Here is a 23,510-nt window from a genome sequence, read left to right on the forward strand (position 1 = left end):
GCAATCTGGAAGATATACAAATACATTAAAATAATCAGTTCAGAATAAACAAATATAATTTCTTCATTCACGACTGCTTTAATTCCAAGCTGTGTTTATAATACATCCTCCTCCTAACAAGGAACAGAAATTGATTGATAATATGCATGTCCTCCTAATCAACTGTGCTGCGAATGCAAGTGAAGCTCTACAAGTGATAATAGAATCATAGAATTGTAGAGTTAGAAGTTATCTCAAGGATCATCCAGTCCAATCCCTTGCAATGCAGGAAACACCATCCAACCTGTGCTTAAAAACCTTTAAGAAAGGCAAGTCCACCACCTTTGGAGGGAGTCCATTCCACTGTTGAACAACTCTGTCAGAAAGCTCTTCCTAATATGTTGGAGTATCCTTTCTTGTAGTTTGAATCCATTGGTTCAGATCCTACCATCTGAAGCAGGCAAAAACAAGCTTGTTCCATCTTCCATGTGACAGCTCTTGAAATATTTGAAGATGGCTATCATATCTCCTTTCAGTTTCCTCTTGCCCAGCTCCTTCAACCATTCTTCACAAGGTTTCCAGTCCCTTGATCTTCTTGATTGCCTTCCTCTGCACATGTTCCAGCTCGTCAGCATCTTCCTTAAATTATGGTGCCCAGAATTGGACACAGTCTTCTTTCTTTGGCGATCACTCGTAGCTGAGTAAGATTGTCTTCCATGAACACAGTCTTGTCTGTAAGTGACTGTGGAGGCCAATTCTGGATCCACACGTCCTTCCACAGTGGGGACACAGGTATCAGAGCAGAAGTTGATTAATGGTGAGGGTTTGCCAAATGTGTCTTTCTCCCTTTCGTCCTGAGTTTGTGTTTCTTCAAAGCCCTTGACGTGTGTGTTTCCTCTTCTGCAGTCACATAGTCGGTGGCAATTTGTCCACAAACCAGTTGTTGCACGTGGAAATGCCTTGGTGTGTGTAAGAGAGAGAGAGAGAGCGCAAGAATGTTTACCTAAAGAAATTATGGATCAGCAGCATAGACGGCAATTTGTAATGGGCATAAATAAGGGCACAGTGTTTCTAAAATACATAGAAGATGGCAACGTTAACTGTTTCAACATGAAGTATGTTGAAGCAGATAATGATAAAGTTAATACGAGATTTCATAAGAAAGGGGCAAAGAGAACAAGCCAGAAGAAATCTTTTCCAAAAAAAAGTTCTGTCACAGCATGGAAGTATGGTTCCAAATTGCCTGTGCTTTTCCATTACTAAAATGAAATTAATTACAGCAGTAACCATGCCATACGAACCCAAGTGATATAAACCAGACACTAAAACGCCTACTCTCCCCCCTTCTGAGTACTTTAAGTTGCTGCCAGATGATCTTGTGAGAAACGGAGGGCATTCTTTCTTTGTTGAATTTGGATCTTCAGGGGAGCCTGGGCTAAGAGGCGTGTAGGAGGGTTTGGAGTGAGTAGGTTAAGAGTACCAAACATCTTTTTATTCCCTTGGTGTTTAATATCTGAAGCTCTTCTGTGCATTGTTCATTGAAATATACTCAATTTCACCGCCAGGGGACATCAAAGATTCATCTTCGAAAAATACTTCACAAAAGCTTGGGGGGGGGGAGGGAACCTGAACTAATGCTTTTAGGCTATTCAGTGCATCTGTAAACTTAGCATTGTAGGTTCATGCTTCAGCCTTGCCTGCCAACTATAGCCAATGAGTATTTAATATTTAAAATGTGTTTCCTTTGGCTATCAGTTATAACTTATGGCTCTGAGAAGTCTTTGCTTGTTTCAGTGAGATCATGTTAAAGACCTGGAAGGCAAGAAGAAGCTGGCTCATCAGGACTAAGTTATGACTTCTTTCTTGGTCTCCCTAGCAGCTCAGCTGGCTTAGCGCACATAGGAGGACATTTGCTGGAAAAAAGAATATTCAGCATAGCTCTGGAAACACAAGTATTCCAATAAGTTGGGGTGTCATTAGGTTGCTGACAAATCCCAGGCTTGTTGCTTCCTTGTGGTGATAGGATGATTAGAATAGCCTAACCATGGGCCTCCAGAACTCTGTGGAATATATCCTCTCATTTAGTGGGTGTTTTGTTGGTCTCATAGAATTATAAAATAATAATACACTTTGGTCATCAGTAAAGTCAGGTTTCAATATCAGTTTCATTGTAGTGTCAAAAGATTTGTCTTTGTTGGAATCATTACATTTATAAAGTGCTATTCAACAGAGCTAGCATAGGAAGTAAATGGGCTTCTTAACCTGAGCTGTATCTTGATTGCAGTGATAGTTTTATCTGGGTTGACTCTACAGTGGTACCTCGTGTTAAGTACTTAATTCTTTCCAGAGGTCCATTCTTAACCTGAAACTGTACTTAACCTGAAGCACCACTTTGGCTAATGGGGTCTCCTGCTGCTGCTGTGCCACCGGAGCGCGATTTCTGTTCTCATCCTGAAGCAAAGTTCTTAACCCGAGGTAATATTTCTGGGTTAGCAGAGTCTGTAACCTGAAGCGTATGTAACCTGAAGTGTATGTAACCTGAGGTACCACTGTAGTTGTCTGGTTGTTTGAATCTGAAGCCGGGATTTGAGGCATTTAGAGGCTCAGTACTGTTCACTTATGTTGATTAATTTCATCTGATAATCCCCCACAGATATGGAAGAAGGGTGGGCAAGAAGGATGCCAGACTGGATGAAGGCCTTATTTTTTCCTCTGAGAGAGCAAGCCCCCTTGAATGGAATTGGGCTACTTCTGAATAAACATGAAAGGATTGCACTGTCAGCCTCTGCTAACAATAAAATAAATTCTGATTTTATTGTTTACTACCAAAGTGTTAACATGTACAAATCCACGGGGATCTTGGACGTTCAATTTCCATTTTATATGGAGAAATAAATATACAGTAAATTACAGGCTATTATGGCCACTATGAAAATTAACTTGACGCAAATCTACTATTCTTGGCACAAAGGAGACTGAATGAATTAAGAAAATAAATGGCAGACAGCCAACCCATGAGCAGAGATAGGAATAAGGGCATAATCAGGAGCAGGGATTAAGAATTAATACTTTAGTGAGACAGTGGAACCCTTTGATACGACTTACTATTCACCTCTCACTTTTCCATAGCCCAAAGTAAGTTTCCGCAGGATTAAATTATCAGCTTTTAAACCATCCGTATTTTCACATATCTCTAAGGGGGGGGGGGAAGCCTGGAAATCCTTAAAATTAACTCTCAAAGTTGATGACATGCAGAGAAATTAACTCTGATTACAAATGTCATCAGCACCGTTTCTTTTGCAGAGATATTTTGAATCTCGGCTGTACTAGGCTGAATTGTTGGAGGTATGTATTCTGAATCAGTCAAATCCAGGGCAACTAAAGGCCATACACCCTTTTTGCTTTGAATTATGGCGTGCCTCTTCAAGTTATGGAGAAAACCTTTTGCCCCTGTTGAGCCCTAAACCTGCTGGAATCTGCACCAGGATAGTTAAGAAAAGCCTGTTCAAAGAGCAACTCCTCCATGGAAATGGAATGTACGTGCCCCTGCCAGACTGGTCGACGTTATTTTGAAGCCGAGGGGGTCATGCCAAAGAGTTGTTTGCTTAAAGGAGAGAGGGGGGAGGCTTGCCAGGAAGGGCAGATAAGAATTCTACACAGCACAATCGTCACCAAGGCAGCATTACGCGTTGCTAAATGCATCACAATATCGGCGAACCAACCCCCTCCTCTTGCAGGTGATGGGAGCTGCAAGCAGCGTGGGCAACACCTGAAGGATCCTATCACCAACGCAAATCTTTGCAGCCGTCTAAACGCAGCGGGCTTTTGGGGGGGGCGGGGGGGGAGAGAGGGAGAGACCCTTAAGCTATTTCCTAACCGGCTAGGACTGGAGAGGGCGCTGTCGTTTGCAGACCCGGCAGGGCGGTCCTGCGCCCCCTCGAGGCTGAAAGTGAAGGCAAGGCGTATTGGAAGGAACCGGTCGCCTGTCCACCGACGGGGAGATTTTCTCCCCCCAGGTTAAACCACTTGTGTGCTCGTTGCTTCCGCGCGCCTCGCTTTATCCGGCTGGCTAGCCAAGCCGAGAGAAAGCCTTCGCCCCCAAGAAGACAAATGTTTGTTCATGGAGTCAAGGAGCCTCATTTCCCCTGTGCACGGTCTGCAGCAGCTCCATAGCAACCCAGCTCAGCTGTGATAGCGCGCAATAACTAGGACAAGTTGTAAACGCCGAGCAATTCGTGCGTGCCCAGGCTTAGGCCCGCTGCAGTCTCTTTGCCCCGGGCCCGGCAGAAGTTATTTCCCCGGGCTCCCCTGAGGACCATGAGGCTTTAGCTCAGGCGCTTAGGCGGGATCACGAGCTATACAGAGGCAGTGCGCCCATCCTCACCATGCGGGAGAAGAAGCTCACCACGGGTATGTACTGCGGCCGGAGAGCATAGCAGGCAATGAAGAGGATCGGATGTGCTCCGCTTTCATCCCGTCACAGTTCATGTTTCAGTGGGAGGGAGAGGGAGAAACGCTGAAAGGAAAATACATTGTCAGCCCACCAAGCCCCACAACCCTAAAGGGCATGTTCACAAGTGATGCTCAGAAGCGCTTTTTAGATTGGAATGCGTCACGTGTGAACATGCAGCCCAGGTGGAAACAGCAATCTGCTCCCATGTTCCAAAAGCTCATGCAAACGACAGAGGACTTGGTTGTATGTATTGTCCAATTAGTGTGTTTATGGACTCCACACTATTCCACAGGGGAAATACCCTGTTCACTCTTTAACACAGAGCGGTGCGCTGAATCATGTCACTGAAATCAGTAGATTTTATGTGTCCCAAATTCTGGGATTGTTGTACACAAATTTAGTAACATAGGCCTATCTTCTTTTTATAAAGGTGCACAGTCATATATTTATTTACAAGTGCTAGCATGTGTAGCCTTCATTTTCTAATCTACATGGTAAACTGAGTTGTACAGATAGTGACTTATTGCACAGGGTCAGATACTGAGGCTGTGCAAGGAAAAGTCTAGTTACCAGGCATAACTAAGGCCCTACAGGTGTTGTTGCACCCACTCTCATCATCTCAGTCATCATGGCCAATGCTCAGGGATGTTGGAAGTTGTGGCCCACAGGTTAGCTGCACCTGTGACAGGTGTCTGTCTTAAAAGTTCCTGGATTAGAGTCCAGTTCTGTATCCATTGTATCAGCCATTCAGGATTGCTTCTGTTAGCAGGATTCTTCCAGGAGTTGAACCCATTAGATTCTGAATGCACTAAGTCCTAGATAAGGATTTAGTGAGTTCATAATCTATGGCGCTTGAAATGACGATCATTCAACGTGCATTGGCAAATGTTCTTAAAAGTCTTCTGCTTTTAATTTTGATGCAACAACTGAAATTCTAGAGTGTCTGTGCATCTTATAGGTGGATACTGCAAACTCATAAGTTGGCTAATTGAGTTGTCATTTCCTTAAAGTATATTTCAGGAAACTATTGTTTTTAAAATCCCAGGTTTTTTATTGCTTAGGCCCACTACATGTTTTCACTTCTGTACCTCAATTTTTAGAATAATTCATTAGAATTGGCCACTGGCTAGAAAACAAACCCATTCCAAAACAGTTCCTTTGCTTTTAGCAGCAGCTTCATATGCAGGAATCAGCAGGTGAAACTTTTTTGTGGGTGGTATATAGAGCTAATAAGCAGATGATATGTTAATATTTGCAAAACAAGCTGCTCTTACATATGCAAGAAATGAGCTGATGACAAAGTTACCAAGGCTAAACTTACACACCCAAACATCCTGAAAAGGGCCCAGTGAGGTCCCCAATATGGGATGAGCCCCCCCAAATGATCTATATCTCCATCTCCTCCTTACTGTCCTTTACAAACAAGTACCCTACATCAGTCTGTATCTTGCAAAGAATATTATCTGGAATATATTTATTTTATTGTGAAATAGCTGCTTTTTTTGGATATGCAAATGGGTTCTTGGTTCTAAAATGTACATTGTTCTCAATATTTACAACTACATTTGCATAGTTAGTGATCACTGATTTCTGGTAAGATTAAAAACAAATGAAAAATGCTTTGGCTGAATAACTTTTATTCCCTTTCTCTTCTTGTGTTGTGTTTCAGTGCCCCCCAGCATAAGAGATGATGAGTTTGTAAGTAAACTTTTCCCCCTCCTGCCCTCAGTTTATAGATGAATCAGGTAGTAAATATAAGTATGATATAAATATAACTGCTGTATGTCATGCAATTTCTTAAGTGAAACAAGAATGAAACAGAGGAGCAACAATGCCTCACACTCTACTCCCTATTAGTTGTCATCCACTCAACCAAGAAAATTAACTTCTTATATCACAAGACAGGGATAGAAATTGGAAAATATTTTTTAAACATATTATTTCAAAATTATTATTATTTTCTTTATAATGGTGCACTATGTGTATTTTCCTGGAAGTAAGTCACATTGTGTCCAATAGAACTTACTCCTTAGTAAATTTGTATAGGATTAGACCCTACAAAAAATTCAAATTACAAAGCAGAGGGGATATTAATTTCAAAATTAGGACAAATTTCAAAATTAGGACAACAGGATAAATTGCATTATGGACTAATTAAACTAACAAAAGCATACTATTTTTTACTAATTAAAGGTTTGCCAGATATGCATTTAATTACTAGACTCATACCTACAGTGCATTCCTATGCTTGTCTATTATTTCATTGGGACTTACTTCCAGTAAACATGTATAGGATTGCAACCTTAGGCACACATTTTATTTTTTAATTTTAATTTTACCTGCCCTTCACCAGCAGGTCTCAGGGCAGGTTACAGCAGTTCAAAATTAAAAACAGTTAAAACAGATTGCAGTCAGATTACAATCACAGGAATAGGGTGGGCCCTGAAATAAGATAAGATAACAAAGGTTTAGGTTGTAACTGCTGCTGAAATGCTGCATGTTAACATCATCCATCATTTCCCTGAAACATGTAGCTCTCATGCTGTTATTACATTGTGGCTTTGAGAGCTTGGCCATGTCAACACTATCCAATTTTTCTTTTACCCACCCACTTTTTGTATAGGCTTAAATATAGTAAGGTTTTTCTTGCCCCTTTATCTTTGCAAGGCATAGATGGCATCACAGGGCAAGCAAGGCCCCATGAAAATTGACTTGCCTGTTCTTTGAGCCCTTTCCCCAGATAGCTAGGGAGGTCGGAGAATTCCAGTGAAATTGGGAAAGGAAATGGAAATATCTACAGTTAAGAAGCTCGTCTATGGTCAGGAGTGGAAATCAGTCAAGTGAATGCGATCAGTATTCACTCACATGGTTGTTGTGGTTTTTCTGAAGTCTGCAAATGATGCATAATTAACGATTAAGTCATTTTTATGTTGTTTTGATGTTTCCTTTACATGGAAATGAATATGTTACATGAATAGTTATGTAACACATATAATTTATGTTAAATAGCAGCCAGTGAGATGAGTATGATAGCGTTTGGCACTAACCCAACTGCAGTGGAGAGGAAACAGTACTGTCAGGGCTGCCTCAAGTCTCAGCTCACAAAAGACCAACGCCTTTCTTTTCTTATATACAAAAGTGTTTATTGCAGTTCATTGTTTGCTTCAGATCCGAGGCGCGCAGCCCTACGTCTGCTAGGCTTAGACCGCTGAAGTCCCTTCTGAATCTGTCCCCGCCCTGCACCAGTTTAAGAGGCTTGCGCTGCTCCACCTCTTTCTCTCTTTCCTTTTCCGCAGGGTCTTTCTGCCCACTGGGGTTTCGCCCCTCCTGGATTCCTCCGACGCGGAATCAGACTGCTCTTGCCCCCTCCTGCGGGCTTTGGGACCTGGCCCCTCCTCCGGGCTCCCTGTACTTCCGCGCGCCTCTACATTTGAACTTGGCGCGCGCCCCCAACCTCTAACTTTCCTTTTGACAGCTACGCTACTCCCTTCACTACTCCCCTCCCCTTCCGGGAGGGTGGCTTGCTCCGACCTCCCTCCTTTCTCTACTGCCGGAGCCGCCTCCCCTGATACACTGGAACCTCCACCCCCTTCGCTGCACTCTGGCGGGGAGGCTGGTCCTGACGCCCAGCTGCCACTTTGGGATCCCCCGCTGGCCCCCTGCTCCTGACAAGTCCCCCCTGGGGCTCCCCTGGCCTTGACCACCGGCGCCCCCTTCTGGGAATCCTCTGATTCGCTGGAAAGACTCATGGAATCTCTAGAGTCATTGTCATCCTCTTCCTCGCTGTCCTGGGATTCATCCCCATCGCTCTCCATCTCCTGCCTACCCTGTGCCTCTGTCCCTGAACCCCTGACATCCATCCCCCCCTCGAAGCCCCCCCTTCCCCCCTCCCGCTGCTCGGGCGCAGGTTCCGGGAGCTCCGTTGTAGCGGGGGTAGACGCTGGATACAGTTCATCGACGTCGATCTCCTCTGCTTCCAGTTCAGTGTATGCGTGCTCGAAACCGGGGTCCTCCCCCAACACATCCAAACCCTTCCCTCCCCCTGTTACTTCAGGCGATGCTGCTTGCCAAGGCCCCCTTCGCCACCCCACTTCTGGTTGATCGTCCCACCAATAAGAGCGGTCCGTGTCCACCCCCGAGCACGATCCCCTTGGAGGGCTCGATTCCGGCGTGGTCTCCTCTGCGGAGGAGAACCCCCGGAAGGTGCTGCCTGAAAGTGTGGGCGTAAAAAGCCAGTCGTCAAAATACTCCTCTGGCATGGGCCTGTGTGGGAAGAGTGCATGGAACTCGTCTTTAAGAAGAGGTTCCTCCAGAGCATAATCTGGCACCCAACTGTTGGCGCTGGCCGGGGTACCTTCCCTGGCGAGGAGGTATTCCACTCCCTCCTCCCCCCATCTCGAGTCCAGAATTTCCGTGACCTCGTTGAGTGTCGGGGTCCTCGGTGACTCCCCCCCCCCTGGTGATTCTCTACGTGGGTCTGGTGCCGTCCCTGGCTCCTGAAATCTGTGTGGGGCCTTGTAGGGTGTAAGCACCGACCTATGAAAGACCGGGTGCATTCGGGAACCTTCTGGGAGGGTCAACCGAAAAGCTACGGGATTGATCCTGCCCTCAACTTGGTATGGCCCTAGCTGTTTGTGTCCTAGCTTCTTCTTAGCTAACGACTTGGCCGGCACCGCCTGGGCTGCTAACCATACCCAGTCCCCCACCTGGATGTCTTCTCCTGCCCTCCTGTGCCTGTCTGCCTGCACTTTGTAGGCGTGTTTAGCTAGTTCCAAGTGCCGTCGTAGCTCCTCGTGGACCTCCTGCAATTCTGCTGCTAAATGCTCAGCTCCCTGCGACTCCCCCTGCGTCGTTGTCTCCAACGCCGGGAAGGTTCTGGGATGTCGCCCATTGTTGGCGAAGAACGGTGTCACCCCCGTTGACGCGTGCTTCGTGTTGTTGTAGGCAAACTCGGCCATCGGTAAGTAGTCCACCCAAGTTGCAGGCTTTTGATTGGCGTAACATCGCAGGTACTGCTGCATGATGGCGTTGACCCTCTCCGCTTGGCCGTTGGTTTGCGGGTGTCTCGCCGACGCTAAGTTGATCTTGACATTCAGGATGCCCAGGAGCTTCTGCCAGAAACTGGAAATGAATTGGCGACCCCGGTCGGACAGGATGGACCGCGGTAAGCCGTGCACCCGGAACACGTGGTCTATGAACAGCTTGGCGGTCTGTTCCGCTGTTGCCACCTTCGCGCAAGGAATGAAGTGCGCCATCTTGGTGAACAGGTCTACAACCACAAGCACCGCCGTCTTGCCCCGCGAACTGGGCAGATCAGTAACAAAGTCCAGTGCCACCCGTTCCCACGGCTGTAGTGGCGTCTCCAGCGGTTCCAGCAATCCCGCTGGCTTCTTGTGCACTGGCTTGGACCTCTGACAAATGTCACACCTGGCGACGTAATCCGCGACCTCTCCCCGCATCTGGGGCCACCAAAAGTCTCTGGCTACTAAGTCCGCCGTCTTTTCTTTGCCGAAGTGACCCGCGCTGGGTGCGTCGTGTAACTGCTGTAAAACCTTCGCGCGGAGATCGTCTCCGGGCACGTAGAGAGCACCTTTGCGGGTCAGCAGACCGTCGCGTATCTGGAATTCGCCGTCCTTTGCTGTCCCCCTTCGCACCTCCTCCATCTTGGATTGTGCGAACGGATCCGTCTGTAGCGCGCGTCGTACCGCGTCCAGGTCCACGGCGGCGGAAGCGCACGCCCACGCTTGCGGTGCGAAAATGTGCCTGGCTGCCACTGGTGCCGCTTCCTCGAGATACTGCGGTTTCCTGGAGAGCGCATCCGCTATGACGTTGTTGTCTCCCGGGATATACTCTATCCGGAAATCGAAATCCGCAAAGAACTCCGCCCATCTCATGTGCCTCTGGCTCTGGAGCTTCGCCGTGCGCCAATACTCTAGGTTCTTGTGGTCCGTGCGGACCTGCACGGTGTGCTTGGCTCCGATAAGGAAGTGCCGCCACGCCTTGAAAGCCGCGTGGATGGCCAACAACTCCCTGTCCCAGATGGTGTAGTTCTGTTCCGACTTGCTGAGCTTCCGGGAATAGAAAGCGCAGGGCCTCCAGTTCCCTTGCGGATCTTCCTGCAAGAGGACGGCCCCCACTGCTCTGTCAGAGGCGTCAGTCTCAACCCGCATGGGCCTGCCGGGATTCACGTGTAGCAGCTGGTCTTCGGACGCGAAGAGACTCTTAAGTCTCCTGAAGGACTGCTCCGCCTGGTCCGTCCAGGTGAACTTTTTCTTCTTGGAACTGAGGGTGTCCGTGATAGCTGCCGTCTCTTTCGCGAAACCCCTGATGAACTTGCGGTAAAAGTTGGCGAAACCGACGAACCTCTGGACCTCCTTCCGATTGCGCGGACTATTCCAGTCCAACACCGCGCGGACTTTGGCGCTGTCCATGGCTAGTCCCTTGTCGGACAGCCGGTAGCCCAGGAAATCCACCTCCGTCACGTCGAACTGGCACTTCTCCAGTTTGGCGTAGAGCCTGTGCTCCCGTAGCCTCTGCAGGACCTCCTTTACGTCTCTCTCGTGAGTCTCCTGCGATTCTGAGAAGATCAGAATGTCGTCGAGGAAGCATACGCACTTCTTGTAGAGGAGTCCTGCTAGCACGTGGTGCATGAATGCTTGGAAACAGTGGGAGCCATTTTGGAGACCAAACGGCATAACTCTGTATTCATAGGTGCCCAGCGGCGTGAACATGGCCGTCTTCCACTCGTCACCTTCCTTCATGCGTATTAGATTGTATGCTCCGCGTAGATCCAACTTGGTGAAGATCCTCCCCTTCCTCACCGTCGCGAGCAGGTCGTCAATCTTGGGCATGGGGAAGGCCTTGGGCTTTGTCATCGAGTTGATGGCCCTATAGTCCACAATGAGCCTTTTTTGGGGCGTGTCCTTCTTCTTCACGAAAAACACAGGACTGCCCCCCACGGCCTTGGATTCTCGGATGAATCCCCGCTTCAAATTGTGATCTATGAACTCCCGGAGTTCCTGCATTTCATCTTCAGACATGGAATACAGCTTCGCAGTCGGCAGCGTCGCCCCTGGTAAGAGGTCAATTGCACAGTCGTAGGGCCGGTGGGGTGGTAATTGGTCAGCTTCCTTTTCACAGAAGACCTCCAAAAACCCCTTGTACTTGTGGGGCACTGCCTGCACCATGCCTAGATGCAACTGCTGCCCTTCCTCCTGGCCCTCCTCCTCCTGGCCTGTCTGGATGCAATGTTGTGCGCAGTAGGACGAGCCAAAGGTGAGCTGCCGCTGGTACCACGCTAATGATGGGCTGTGTCTATCCAGCCAACTCATGCCTAACACTATAGGCGTGTCTGACAGTTGGGTGACATTGAAACTGATGACCTCGCGATGATTCCCAATTTTCAGCAGCATGGGTGGCGTCTGTTGTACCACTTGCCCACCCAGCAACTTTCTGCCATCTACCGTGACGACGTTCAGAGGCAGCGTGGCTGGTAGTAGCGCTATGCGATGCTGCTTGATGAACTGCATCCCCACGAAGTCTGCGTTGCTCCCTGAGTCAATCGTAATGGGGACTTCCAGGGTGAGTCCATTAGGTAGCTGGAGAGTAGCAGTGAGCTGCACCACTGGCTTGGGTGGTAAGGGGTCTGTAGGCTGCAAAAGCGCTGGGGACTGCTTCACTGACTTGCCTGGTGGAGCCCCAGCGTCTCTGCTTCCATCCAGGCATTCTCGTTTCCCTGAAACTGTTCTCCTTGGAACTCTTCCCCTGTTACTGTTGCTAAGGCTGCAGTGTGCTTCTGGAGCCTCTGGGGACACTCTTTAGCCATGTGCTGTGGGCTGTCACAGATGTAACACTTCCTGGTCCCTCTAGGAGGCTTCGCCTTGACTGCTCCGGACGCTGAGGCTCCGGCAGCTGACTGAGCCTTTGCACGACCCAGCTCCATTGGCTCCTCCCCTCCCTTCAGCATAGGCGAGGGATTTGTACGTCCCAGGTCCCTGGGAAGAAGAAAAGGAGGCGCTCTAGCTGGTGGGCGGACGTGACGCCCCTCCTCACTGTGCCAAGGGCGTTCTTCGTGGCGCACCCCTATCGTGAGTGCCCTCTGGACGACGTCTGCTAGGGTTTGAGGTCTGTCTCCCCTAGCCAGCTCATCTTTTACTGAGCCATGAAGCCCCTCCCAAAACAAGTCTCTCACTGCCAGGGAGTCTTTTTCCCAGCCCAGCACATTCAGCAATGCAAAAAAGCGAGAATGGTACTGACGCACTGTAGCCTTGCCCTGCCGCAATCCATGCATCTCCTGGCGCGCCACATCAACGTCAACGGTAGATTGGAAGCAAGCGTCCATGGCTTTGATAAATTCGTCAGAGTCCCTGCGGGCAAGACCATCTTCGCGCCACAAATTGCGTAACCAGGTTCTAGCTTCCCCATGCAAATGTGACACAATAAAGCCTACTTTCTCCTCCTCATCTTTGAAGTCTTTTCGAAGCAAATGCAGCGCGTATAGGACGTCTGCTCTGAAATTGGGATAATGCTTCAGGTTCCCATCGAAGTGGGCTACTAAATTGCCCCCCCTTCGTCCAAGAGCGATTCCCTCTGATCTGGACCCCGGGAACCCCTGTTTGCACGCCTGATCCCACCTGGCTTGCAGATCCTGGCATCGCGCTTCTGCTTCGGCAACTGTCTTCTGAGAGACCCGTACTGCAACGGAGAGTTCAGCGACTGCGTTTTGCAGGGTCGTTATCTGCTCCTCAGTAGTCATGTCTGCCAAACTTCGTGAGCTTTGCAAAAAAAAATTTTTTGCAGTTTTTTTTGAGAAGGGACTTACTGTCAGGGCTGCCTCAAGTCTCAGCTCACAAAAGACCAACGCCTTTCTTTTCTTATATACAAAAGTGTTTATTGCAGTTCATTGTTTGCTTCAGATCCGAGGCGCGCAGCCCTACGTCTGCTAGGCTTAGACCGCTGAAGTCCCTTCTGAATCTGTCCCCGCCCTGCACCAGTTTAAGAGGCTTGCGCTGCTCCACCTCTTTCTCTCTTTCCTTTTCCGCAGGGTCTTTCTGCCCACTGGGGTTTCGCCCCTCCTGGATTCCTCCGACGCGGAATCAGACTGCTCTTGCCCCCTCCTGCGGGCTTTGGGACCTGGCCCCTCCTCCGGGCTCCCTGTACTTCCGCGCGCCTCTACATTTGAACTTGGCGCGCGCCCCCAACCTCTAACTTTCCTTTTGACAGCTACGCTACTCCCTTCACTACTCCCCTCCCCTTCCGGGAGGGTGGCTTGCTCCGACCTCCCTCCTTTCTCTACTGCCGGAGCCGCCTCCCCTGATACACTGGAACCTCCACCCCCTTCGCTGCACTCTGGCGGGGAGGCTGGTCCTGACGCCCAGCTGCCACTTTGGGATCCCCCGCTGGCCCCCTGCTCCTGACAAGTCCCCCCTGGGGCTCCCCTGGCCTTGACCACCGGCGCCCCCTTCTGGGAATCCTCTGATTCGCTGGAAAGACTCATGGAATCTCTAGAGTCATTGTCATCCTCTTCCTCGCTGTCCTGGGATTCATCCCCATCGCTCTCCATCTCCTGCCTACCCTGTGCCTCTGTCCCTGAACCCCTGACAAGTACTGATTAAGATGAATACAGGTCAGAATGGAAGTCTCTGCTATCTTACATCCCTGAAGCTAGCAGAAGATACAGTCCATTTCTAGTGCTTTTATTGGTCTTGGCTGCTAGCTCAAACTCAGGGTTCAGGCAAAAAATAGCATAATTATTTGGGAACAAGTGGGAACAAGTAGCATAATTATTTGGGAACACCCCCAATGTTGATAAAATACTTGGTACATTTTGCCTCGGTTCTAGAAAGTTGGGATGGTTCCCTGTAGGCACAGCAAGGACTGATCCAGAATGTACTAAGTGCTGTATTATCAAAGGGCTCAAAGCACTCTGTTATTAAATCTGCCTGAGATGAGGACACAAAGACCCTTGGATGGGTTTTTAGGCAATAGGGAAGAGAAGGGAGGTAACAGTATCCCAAAATGCAGTCACTTCCAAATGAACTGTTTATTAAGCATCCATTCTGATTTGCAGAAAGATTAGATGACCTTATGTCAAAGCAAGTGCTACTCACAATTCCAAATGTATTTCCTCATCGCTTTTCTTATTGTAAGACTCCAGTCTTTTAAGGAAATGGATTTGTTGCACAAGACTTCCCAGGGACGTTTCCCATCAGTGTAACATAAAGTGTTAGCAATAACTTCCTCCTCTTGAATTTCTGTCATACAATTGTTAAAAGCAAATGTACTCCTACAAGATGGATCAAGGTTTCCCAGGATTGTTCTTTAGTCAGAAAAAAAGATTTGTGTTTCTACCAGCACCAAGGGACAACAACTAAATCCAAAGATAAACAGAATCTTAAATTAGAAGTTTCAAGGCTTCAATTCAAAACATAATTGCTCAAATCTAATTCTTATGGAATTCAGAGTAACTTGTGAAACACATTAACGTGATATCTACAGCTGTTTTCATCTGAGAAGATTAAGCCTTAAACTGTAAGATGTGAATTGGGACTGGCTCTCTCCAAAATCTACCTTATTCCTTCTCTCCCCTTCTCTCTATTTTCCCCCTCTGATGCTGCCATTGTTGCAAGGGGAATAAAGGTGGATTTTTAAAAGGGGAATAACAATTAACAGTCTATGGGTAAGTTTTGTTTATATTAAAAAAAAAGATAATTCCATTAATACGCTAAGTGTGTAAATAATGTAGTAAAATATCTTAATTGATACAATTTGTATATATTTCTTACCCATATAACATGGTTATGTCCCCCAAATAACATGGTTATGGTCAAATAAAAGCACACATCTGCATATTTCTAAAGGGTTTCTAATTCCTCTATTAAGAAGTGATTTGTTTTATACAGTTCCCTGGGGACAGAAAAATCTGCAATTCTTGTTAATTTTTCAAATCCAGTCATCTGCAATGGGGTGATTTCAAAACTATCTGCATATGATGACCGAATAAATGTGAAATATGGCAGTTTATTGACTGTGGCCTGTTTCTAATAATTTTTCATGCAAAGCACAACTAAACATTTAAGACTCAGATCACTGCCTGTGTTAGTGTGCTGCTGTGTGAACCCCATTAATCTCAGAGGTTTACACAGAGATTGTTACGCTTTGAGATCATCATTATCTAATCACGTGAGAAACTGTGTTTGCAATGGGGATGTCAAGGCCAGGATGGAGCCCTGGCGATTGTACCTAAACCCAGTTCTTGACATTCTGAGGTCAGTGGCCTGAGCGGGAAACTGCATGCTGAAAAGCATCAAACGTAATGTGCTGCTCTGTCTTCTACCAGGCTTGATCTCAAGACTAGACCTGGCTGAGCCTGGCTTTTTACTTCCTGCCAATCACAGGCTTATGCTTCACAGAGGCTCCTGTTCCCTTCTGAAATTGAAAGAGAGTGTTGAGAGCTACACATATGCAGCTCACAGTAGCTCACCAGGGCAGTGGCAGACTTTGGGCACTCAAATTTCAGCAGTGCCTGTGTGATGCCAAAATTTGGTCCTACATACTACATGCTCTACATACTAAATTATAGTTGCGGTACCCCCAAGGCTTGACACCCAGTGTGACCAAACCAGTGGCACTCCCCTAAATCTGCCTCTGACCAGGGTAGGCCCTATCCTCAATCTTAAGATTTCTAGTTTGGGAACTCCCTGTGCAAACCTCTAAATCCCACCATCTGGCACCATTGTGGTCCAGATGTTTTTAGGTAGGTATGAGAAATTGAAATAGGAAGATGAATATAGTTGCCTTCTGATAAGAATTCCAATGTCTTTTATTTTAAAGGTAGTTATTTTCAGGTGGAGGTGGGTCATTTCTCTGAACGGATTGTCCGGAGAAACATGCCTTAATTCTAGCCATTGGGAGAAAGACTGTTGGTTGGGTGGTAGAACACATGCTTTGAATGTAGAAGGCCCTTAGAGAGCCCTGATTCCTTTTGTTATAAGGATCAGGTATCAAGGACAGACCTGTGCTAGAGATTCCGAGTACTTCCAGATGTGGACAGTTTAGGAGCACTCAATCATATAACACCGGTCCTGGAAGACCTACTCTGGCTCCCAGTACGTTTCTGAGCACAATTCAAAGTATTGGTGCTGACCTTTAAAGCCCTAAATGGCCTCGGCCCAGTATACCTGAAGTATACCCCCATCGTTCTGCCCGGACGCTGAGGTCCAGCGCCAAGGACCTTCTGGCGGTTTCCTCACTGCGAGAAGCAAAGCTACAGGGAACCAGGCAGAGGGCCTTCTCGGTAGTGGCGCCCGCCCTGTGGAATGCCCTCCCATCAGATGTCAAAGAGATAAACAACTACCTGACATGTAGAAGTCATTTGAAGGCAGTCCTGTTTAGGGAAGTTTTTAATGTGTGACATTTTAATCTATTTTTAATCTTTGTTGGAAGCCGTCCAGAGTAGCTGGGGAAACCCAGCCAGATGGGCGGGGTACAAATAATAAATTATTATCATTATCATTGTTATCATTAGGGCTAGCCAGTCCAAGGCATTTTGCTGCCTGAGGCAGAGGACAAAATGGTGCTAAGAGAGCGGAACAGCTGAGGGGCTCAAAAGGGATGGGGGCTGCTGCTGCCCCCCTCCCAAGCAACCCTAACCTAATGATCAAGCCGTTTCTGGCTTTTCTTCTTTTAGCTGGAATAGGAACTGTTCTGTAACACTTCTAATAGTCACCAAGTGTGTACCCCCCCCCATTTCCTCAACCCCAAATGTTTGAGGGAGGCATGATTTTCATTGAGACCATTGTGTGTGGGGAAAGGGTATTTAAATACACCTGTCTCCCTCACTGCATTCCCCTTCACAATTGCCCCCTACTTCAGAGGGGCAGAGGAGGAAGGTATCAGGGCAATTCTGTTTGAAGAGTGAAGAGCTAAAGTGATGGAGCTGATTCCTAGAGAGGAGAGGCAGACCACAGAGAATGAAAATGGCTAGAGCAATCTATGCAACAGCCATGTGAGGGAAATAATTGCACAGCTACTGCGTTGAGTTAAAAATGGAAACAGAAGATGGAAACCATGAGAGGAGAGGCCACAAATGGAAAGGAGAAGTCAGAGTGAAAGAAGAATGGATGCAAAAGCTTATGGAATCTGCAGAAATGGCAAAACTTACCGGGAAAATAAGGACTCAAGATAACAAACTTTTTATAAAGGAATGGAAATGGTTTATTGAATATTTACAAAAAGATCTGTAAACAGTTAAGAACATTGGCAGGATTATTGTAATAACCTGTAGTTTTATGAATATATATTTAAAGTAGATGAATAAATGAGCATATTAAGCTAATTTGAATATGCAGTAAATATTAAAAATAAATTTAAGGAACCACAGAAAGAGGGGGAAGGAAGTCAAGATTTGAAATGTTAAAATGACTATAAAATTATTGAAATGTATAGAATTGAAAATCATAAAATAATTAAATAATAAAAAAGAAACCATGAGAGGAGAATCTTTCATAAAATGTGAGCGAACAAGGTAGTAGTAAATGTTACATAGTAAATGTCCAGTAAGGAGCTGCTGGCCTTATATTAGGCCAGATAATTTATCCTTCTAATCTAGTATGGTTTAGTCTGACAATACTGAATGGACAAACAGTCTCACCTGGTGTGGCAGCCTCCTATGTACCTGTAAAGAGAGTTGAAAACAATTCACAAACAGCAAACTGACAGTATGGAAACTGCCATCCCCTCTAAGAAGGCAGCAATTTCCACTCTAACCTACATTCATCACAGTCGGCACTGTTTCTGTTGAACCAAAATTAACGTTATTAGTTTTGCTGCCAACTGTTGAATGTAAATTATATAACTTACATTTGTTTCGTAGACATCTGAAAGCAGCCCTGTTTCCGGAAGCTTTTAATAGTTGATGTTTTGTTGTGCTCTTTTATATTTTGTTGGAAGATGCCGAGTGGGACTGGGGCAACCCAGTGAGATGGGCGGGGTACAAAAATAAATTATTGTTATTATTCAATGTAAAGGAAATGTAAAAGCAGTTTTATAAAAATAATTAACCGCATGTAGTTTGCAGATTTCAAACAACAATGTGAACAAATGCAAATCATATTTAACTGATTTCCATTCCTGACCACAGAAGAACATGCACGCTGCAGCAATTTCTGCTACCTTTTAATTCTCCAACATCCCTACTCCTGTTAGATGTAAACTGCTCTTGCTTCATCACATCATATCACATAGTTTTGTTCTTTTTGGCTCTTGCAGGAGGATTATTTAGCAACTGATGATATGCTTGTAGACTTCTTTAATGAATTCTTGAATCTCCCCGTAAGTATGTTGATATAAACTTTTCCTTAAACACTTACTGTGAATATTAAGTGGTTTATGAGATAATATAGGGTAATAGGGTGACGTCGGTATTCTTGAAGTGGACTAGGTGAAGTGGAATAGCCCCTCCCGCTTGCCTCCAGGTCACAGCAGATTCTAAACTGCATTTCCGAAGTGTGAGCACACATAGCTGGTTGCCCATGAAAATATCGCAGAGAGAATGTTGACTTTGTAAGAATTATCTCATGCGGGAAACCCCAGTGGGTTTCGAGGTCGAGAGAACAATGCTACAATGCATGTCAAAGCAACAAAATGGAAAGTGGCTGTTGAGAAACCCTGACCTCATCATAATTTGATTTTCTCAGGAGAGTTTTCTCTTGTCAACATTAATGTGGTTAATGTGAACATTTTTATATTTCCAGTTTGACTCTCCTGCAGCTCATCACACAAGTTACTCAGGAAGAATGTGACGCCCCTGTTAAAACACCATTAGAATTTGGCCTTTTATCTTTGTTGTGCTTATGCAGCCGTTGCCTAGAAACAGGGCCCAGGTGTAAGCATTACTATGTAGGCAAGAGGTTAAATTAAAGAATAGCATTGGGCTGAATGTCATCTACCCCAGGAAGCATGTGCTTAAGGGGAAAGAATTGGTGCTAGCCTACATAGATGCTAGAAGTGTTCATCTGACAAAATTAACCATTACATTGTGGTTTTTGTATAATGGGGGATTTCAGTGGTATGGTGGTCGTTGGGTGGCCTACTTCTAAGGGGCAGAAGAATGACACTTCTTGCATAGAAATTACATCAGAATGTAAATAATAATAATAATAATAATAATAATAATAATTTATACCCCGCCCATTTTGCTGAGTTTCCCCAGCCACTCTGGGCGGCTTCCAATCAAGTGTTAAAAACAATACAGTATTAAATATTAAAAACTTCCCTAAACAGGGCTGCCTTCAGATGTCTTTTTAAGATAAGATAGCTGCTTATTTCCTTCACATCTGAAGGGAGGGCATTCCACAGGGTGGGTGCCACTACCGAGAAGGCCCTCTGTCTGGTTCCCTGTAACCTCACTTCTCGCAATGAGGGAACTGCCAGAAGGCCCTCAGCGCTGGATCTCAGTGTCCGCGCTGAACGATGGGGGTGGAGACGCTCCTTCAGGTATACATATAGATCTTTTTAGTAAGTTTATTCATAAGCGTGGCTTGAGCATAATGCTAAGACAGGGTTTGTTTAGCCAGGTGGCTTAACTGGGGAGGAGATCACAGCCCTTTTGCTCCTCCCTTGGTTTTTGGTTCATTGGGGCATGTCAACTAAGCCAAGGTTTGTCTTAGTGTGTTGTCTAAACCTGGGATTATGGTTGAAGTCTCTCTTCCTTAGCCACAATCTGTACCCAAGGTTCCCCATATGTTTACTGGTCATTATTAAGAAAGGGAGACCTTAACCATGATCCCATGTGTAGATGAGCTTGGCTTAGCTGGCAACCCACACTGACCTAAAAAGCCCGGGCAGGAGGAAAGTGAATGTGAGCTCCTCTTTGGGAGCCAGCATATTCATGTAGTCACAGCAAGCCATACACCAGGGGGCAGATATGGGTTTAGTTCCCCCCAACTGTCAACCAAGTGATCCGCACTGTTCTACTCATATGTTCAGCCGTGCTTGTGCAATGCTTTGGGATGCAAAGTGTGAGTCGCCTCCTCCAATACCACTGAACCCTTTTGCATGTGTGAGGCCCAGTTCAGAAGAGTGAAGTCAGTTGTTGAATTCGAGAATGTGCCTTTGATTAACTTAGTACTTTGGTGCTAATCATACTGGCGAAGGCAATTGGTTGTTTCATTCCATTCCTGTATATATCGTGTAAATGATTGGTGGTGAAGCATCCAAAATGACAATACGATTTATATTTAAAACATTGTTATTGGCATCTTTTTTACTACATTAAAGGAACCAGATGTTTTCAATTTAGCTAATTGGAATGCATGTTGGAAAATGGGCCCTTGGGCTCTACAGCTAGGGACTGAATTAAAAATAGATACAAGTGATTAATTAATGTTATCCTTGGTTAGTTTTCTATGTAAATAATGTACAACTAAAATTATCTAGTGTCTATTCAAATAGCTCCAGATTATGGAATTTACGTGCTTCATTTGCATGCTCATATAAACTAGCAAGGGTTCAACGATTTGGAATTAGAAGTTAATCCTTTATTGTTATTATTTGTGTTTCCCTCCTCTTTAAATAATTGCAGGAAACTTCAAATTCTTACATTGCAAAGACTGTATAATTAGGTTCCTGCTGACCCAAAGTTAAGAAATGTCAAAATAACATAAACAAGAAGGGAGGGGAAGGAGGCTCGAAGCAGCCTCCTACTGGTGGCAGAACTAGGAGGTAGAGGATGCAGAGCCACCAGCCACCAGATGCCCATAACCAGTAACAGTGGCGTAGCGTGGGTTGTCAGCACCCGGGGCAAGGCAAGTAATTTGCGCCCCCTAACCCGTGGATTTGCGCCCCCTAACCCTAACCCCCAGATGTTGCACCCGGTGCGGCCGGCCCCCCCTGCACCCCCCACGCTACGCCACTGACCAGTAAGGTTTCTATGTTGACAGTGCATGGAAGATCTTCCTAGTAAGTTTAGAAGGTGAAAGGCAGGGGGATGTGGAATCTGTGGGTCTCCAGGTGTAGCTAGACTCCAGCTCCCACCAGCCCCAGCCATCATGGTGAAGGCTCAGGGATTATGGGAACTGGGGGTGTCCAGCAACATCTGGAGGCCCACAGATTCCATATCCCCGGTGAAGGGTCACAATCTCAGAATGTTCTAAAGCAAAACCTAATGCAATCAACAAAAAATCAGCGAGAAACCCATCCAGAATGCAAATTATTACATCACATGGGTTGAAAGGAATAGAAAGTCCGATCCTATACAAGCCTACTCAAATGTAAGTCCCACTGAACTCCAGAGAACTTGCAACCAGGTAAGCAAGCAGCTGGACTTCCAGCTTCAGGAACATCCACCAATACACAGCTGTACCTATCAGTGCTGTGATAATTATTATATTTTAATCTTTACGTTCTGTTGTTGTAGACCTTTGCAGAGCCAATTAAGTTTAATCCTGACTTTGGCGTTTTTGAAGTTGCTACTGATGCCCCCCAGCGTCTGGAAAACCAGCTGAAAAAGATGTTGCGTGAAAAGAAACCCCGGAATCCCATTTACGATGTCATAAGGCCAGCAAAGCAAGAAATTCCAGACCTCAGGCCTGTTCCCCCTCCCCCACCAGTGTTAAATTTTGACCCGAATTATTCAACAATGGTAAATTGATGATTGGTACTGTTATTTTTATTATTGTTCTTATGCATTTAAGAGGTATTAACCCAATATGATGTACTATATATTAGCAATTCCAAAATGTTTATCCAGTTGGTGGGGTCCTGTGTTTAGCCAATTGGTGGCTTTAGGAAGGCAAGGCTGGGGCTGGGGCATCAAATTTTGGCCTTGCACAGGGTGCCATATTACCAAGAGCTGCCCCCGGCATGATCATAGAGCCTGCCTTTTCCTGACCGTATTATGTTTACAGTTTTATGTATTAAGCTTTGCACACACCACTGGAGGAATGCATGGAAATTAAAATTGGCACTGGTGGACACGATCTCGCCCCCTCCTTTCAAGCTTTCATATACATTTGCTGCGTGATAAGGGCTTAGGATTTCTTCAATAGGATGGCTGCCCTTATAATCTGCTTAATAACAACAACAGCAAAATACTTCCAGTGCAATGCCAAATACAATACAATACAATACAATACAAAGGAATAGACCCCAGTGAACACATAAACATGCATAGTATTGCCGTATTATTAAATTTAGAACATAACTTTGGACGTTTGTTTTCCCTTAGCATGATAAATCTGACTTTGGCATATCATCTTTTCTCAGGAACACTGCAGACAAAAGGCTGGAATTTGTTTCAGCTGAACATAAATAATTGCAAATTTATTTTCTTACATCCAGAAAAATTGGCCAAAATAAAGAAGCGGTCTTCAGTCTTTCCAGAAACCATTATCAGTAAACCATAGGAGGCATATTCTAACAGGAGAAGAACGGCCATCCTTTGCCTCTGCAAAAAGTATTATGTGATCCATGGCCAACATCAGCATTCATTATTCTGGGACGTTGTTTAGAGTGAGGCTTCCCCCTCTTCTCTGCAGATGTTCAGGGGCACCAGGGAGCATGCTTCCCACACAACCCTATAGAACCAAATGAAGGTTGCCAAGTAGCAGGGCTTCTTGGATTTCACTATTTCCTTTGGGAACAATTCCTTGCCACTTAGAATAGACACAAAGAAGCAATTTCAGGCCAATGCGGTGACTATTAATGAAAATGTAAAAGTGCTTGTGGTGTTTGCGTTTACTTACAAGGTCCTAGACAACCTACCAAAGTACCTTAAACACTGTCTGATTCCTTATGCTCCACCTTGATCACTGCGATGCTCTGATGGAGCACGTCTGGTGGTTCCCCCACACCCCTGAGGTTTTGTTGGCCTTTACTATGGATGGAGCCTTTAATGTGACAGACCCTGCTGCCCTGTGGATCTCCCTGTCAGTAGAGGTTCGGGAATCAGTCCTGCCTTATTTTAGATATCTTCTGAAAACTCTATTGTTTAGACAGGCCTTTTTTATTTTTAACTAACCCATATTCACTGATGTTTTGTTGATATTTTTAGTTAAGCTTTTACTGGTTTCATTATATA

At 45.8% G+C, this 23,510-nt stretch overlaps 1 protein-coding gene across 1 annotated transcript in view; it reads left to right on the forward strand.

Annotated features, from left to right (window-relative positions):
* Window positions 1-3,746: 3,746 nt before the first annotated feature.
* The window catches only part of RGS22 (regulator of G protein signaling 22), a 78,665-nt gene continuing 58,901 nt past the window's right edge, over window positions 3,747-23,510 (forward strand). The window contains exons 1-4 of the mRNA XM_081014347.1: window positions 3,747-4,389; window positions 6,102-6,130; window positions 18,701-18,763; window positions 21,849-22,073. Coding sequence (XP_080870473.1) covers window positions 4,365-4,389; window positions 6,102-6,130; window positions 18,701-18,763; window positions 21,849-22,073 — 342 coding nt within the window. The 5' untranslated portion in view covers window positions 3,747-4,364. The remainder of the gene's footprint in view (window positions 4,390-6,101; window positions 6,131-18,700; window positions 18,764-21,848; window positions 22,074-23,510) is intronic.

The sequence above is a fragment of the Podarcis pityusensis genome (assembly GCF_964106645.2).
Source record: "Podarcis pityusensis genome assembly, chromosome: 7".
Lineage (NCBI taxonomy): Eukaryota > Metazoa > Chordata > Lepidosauria > Squamata > Lacertidae > Podarcis > Podarcis pityusensis.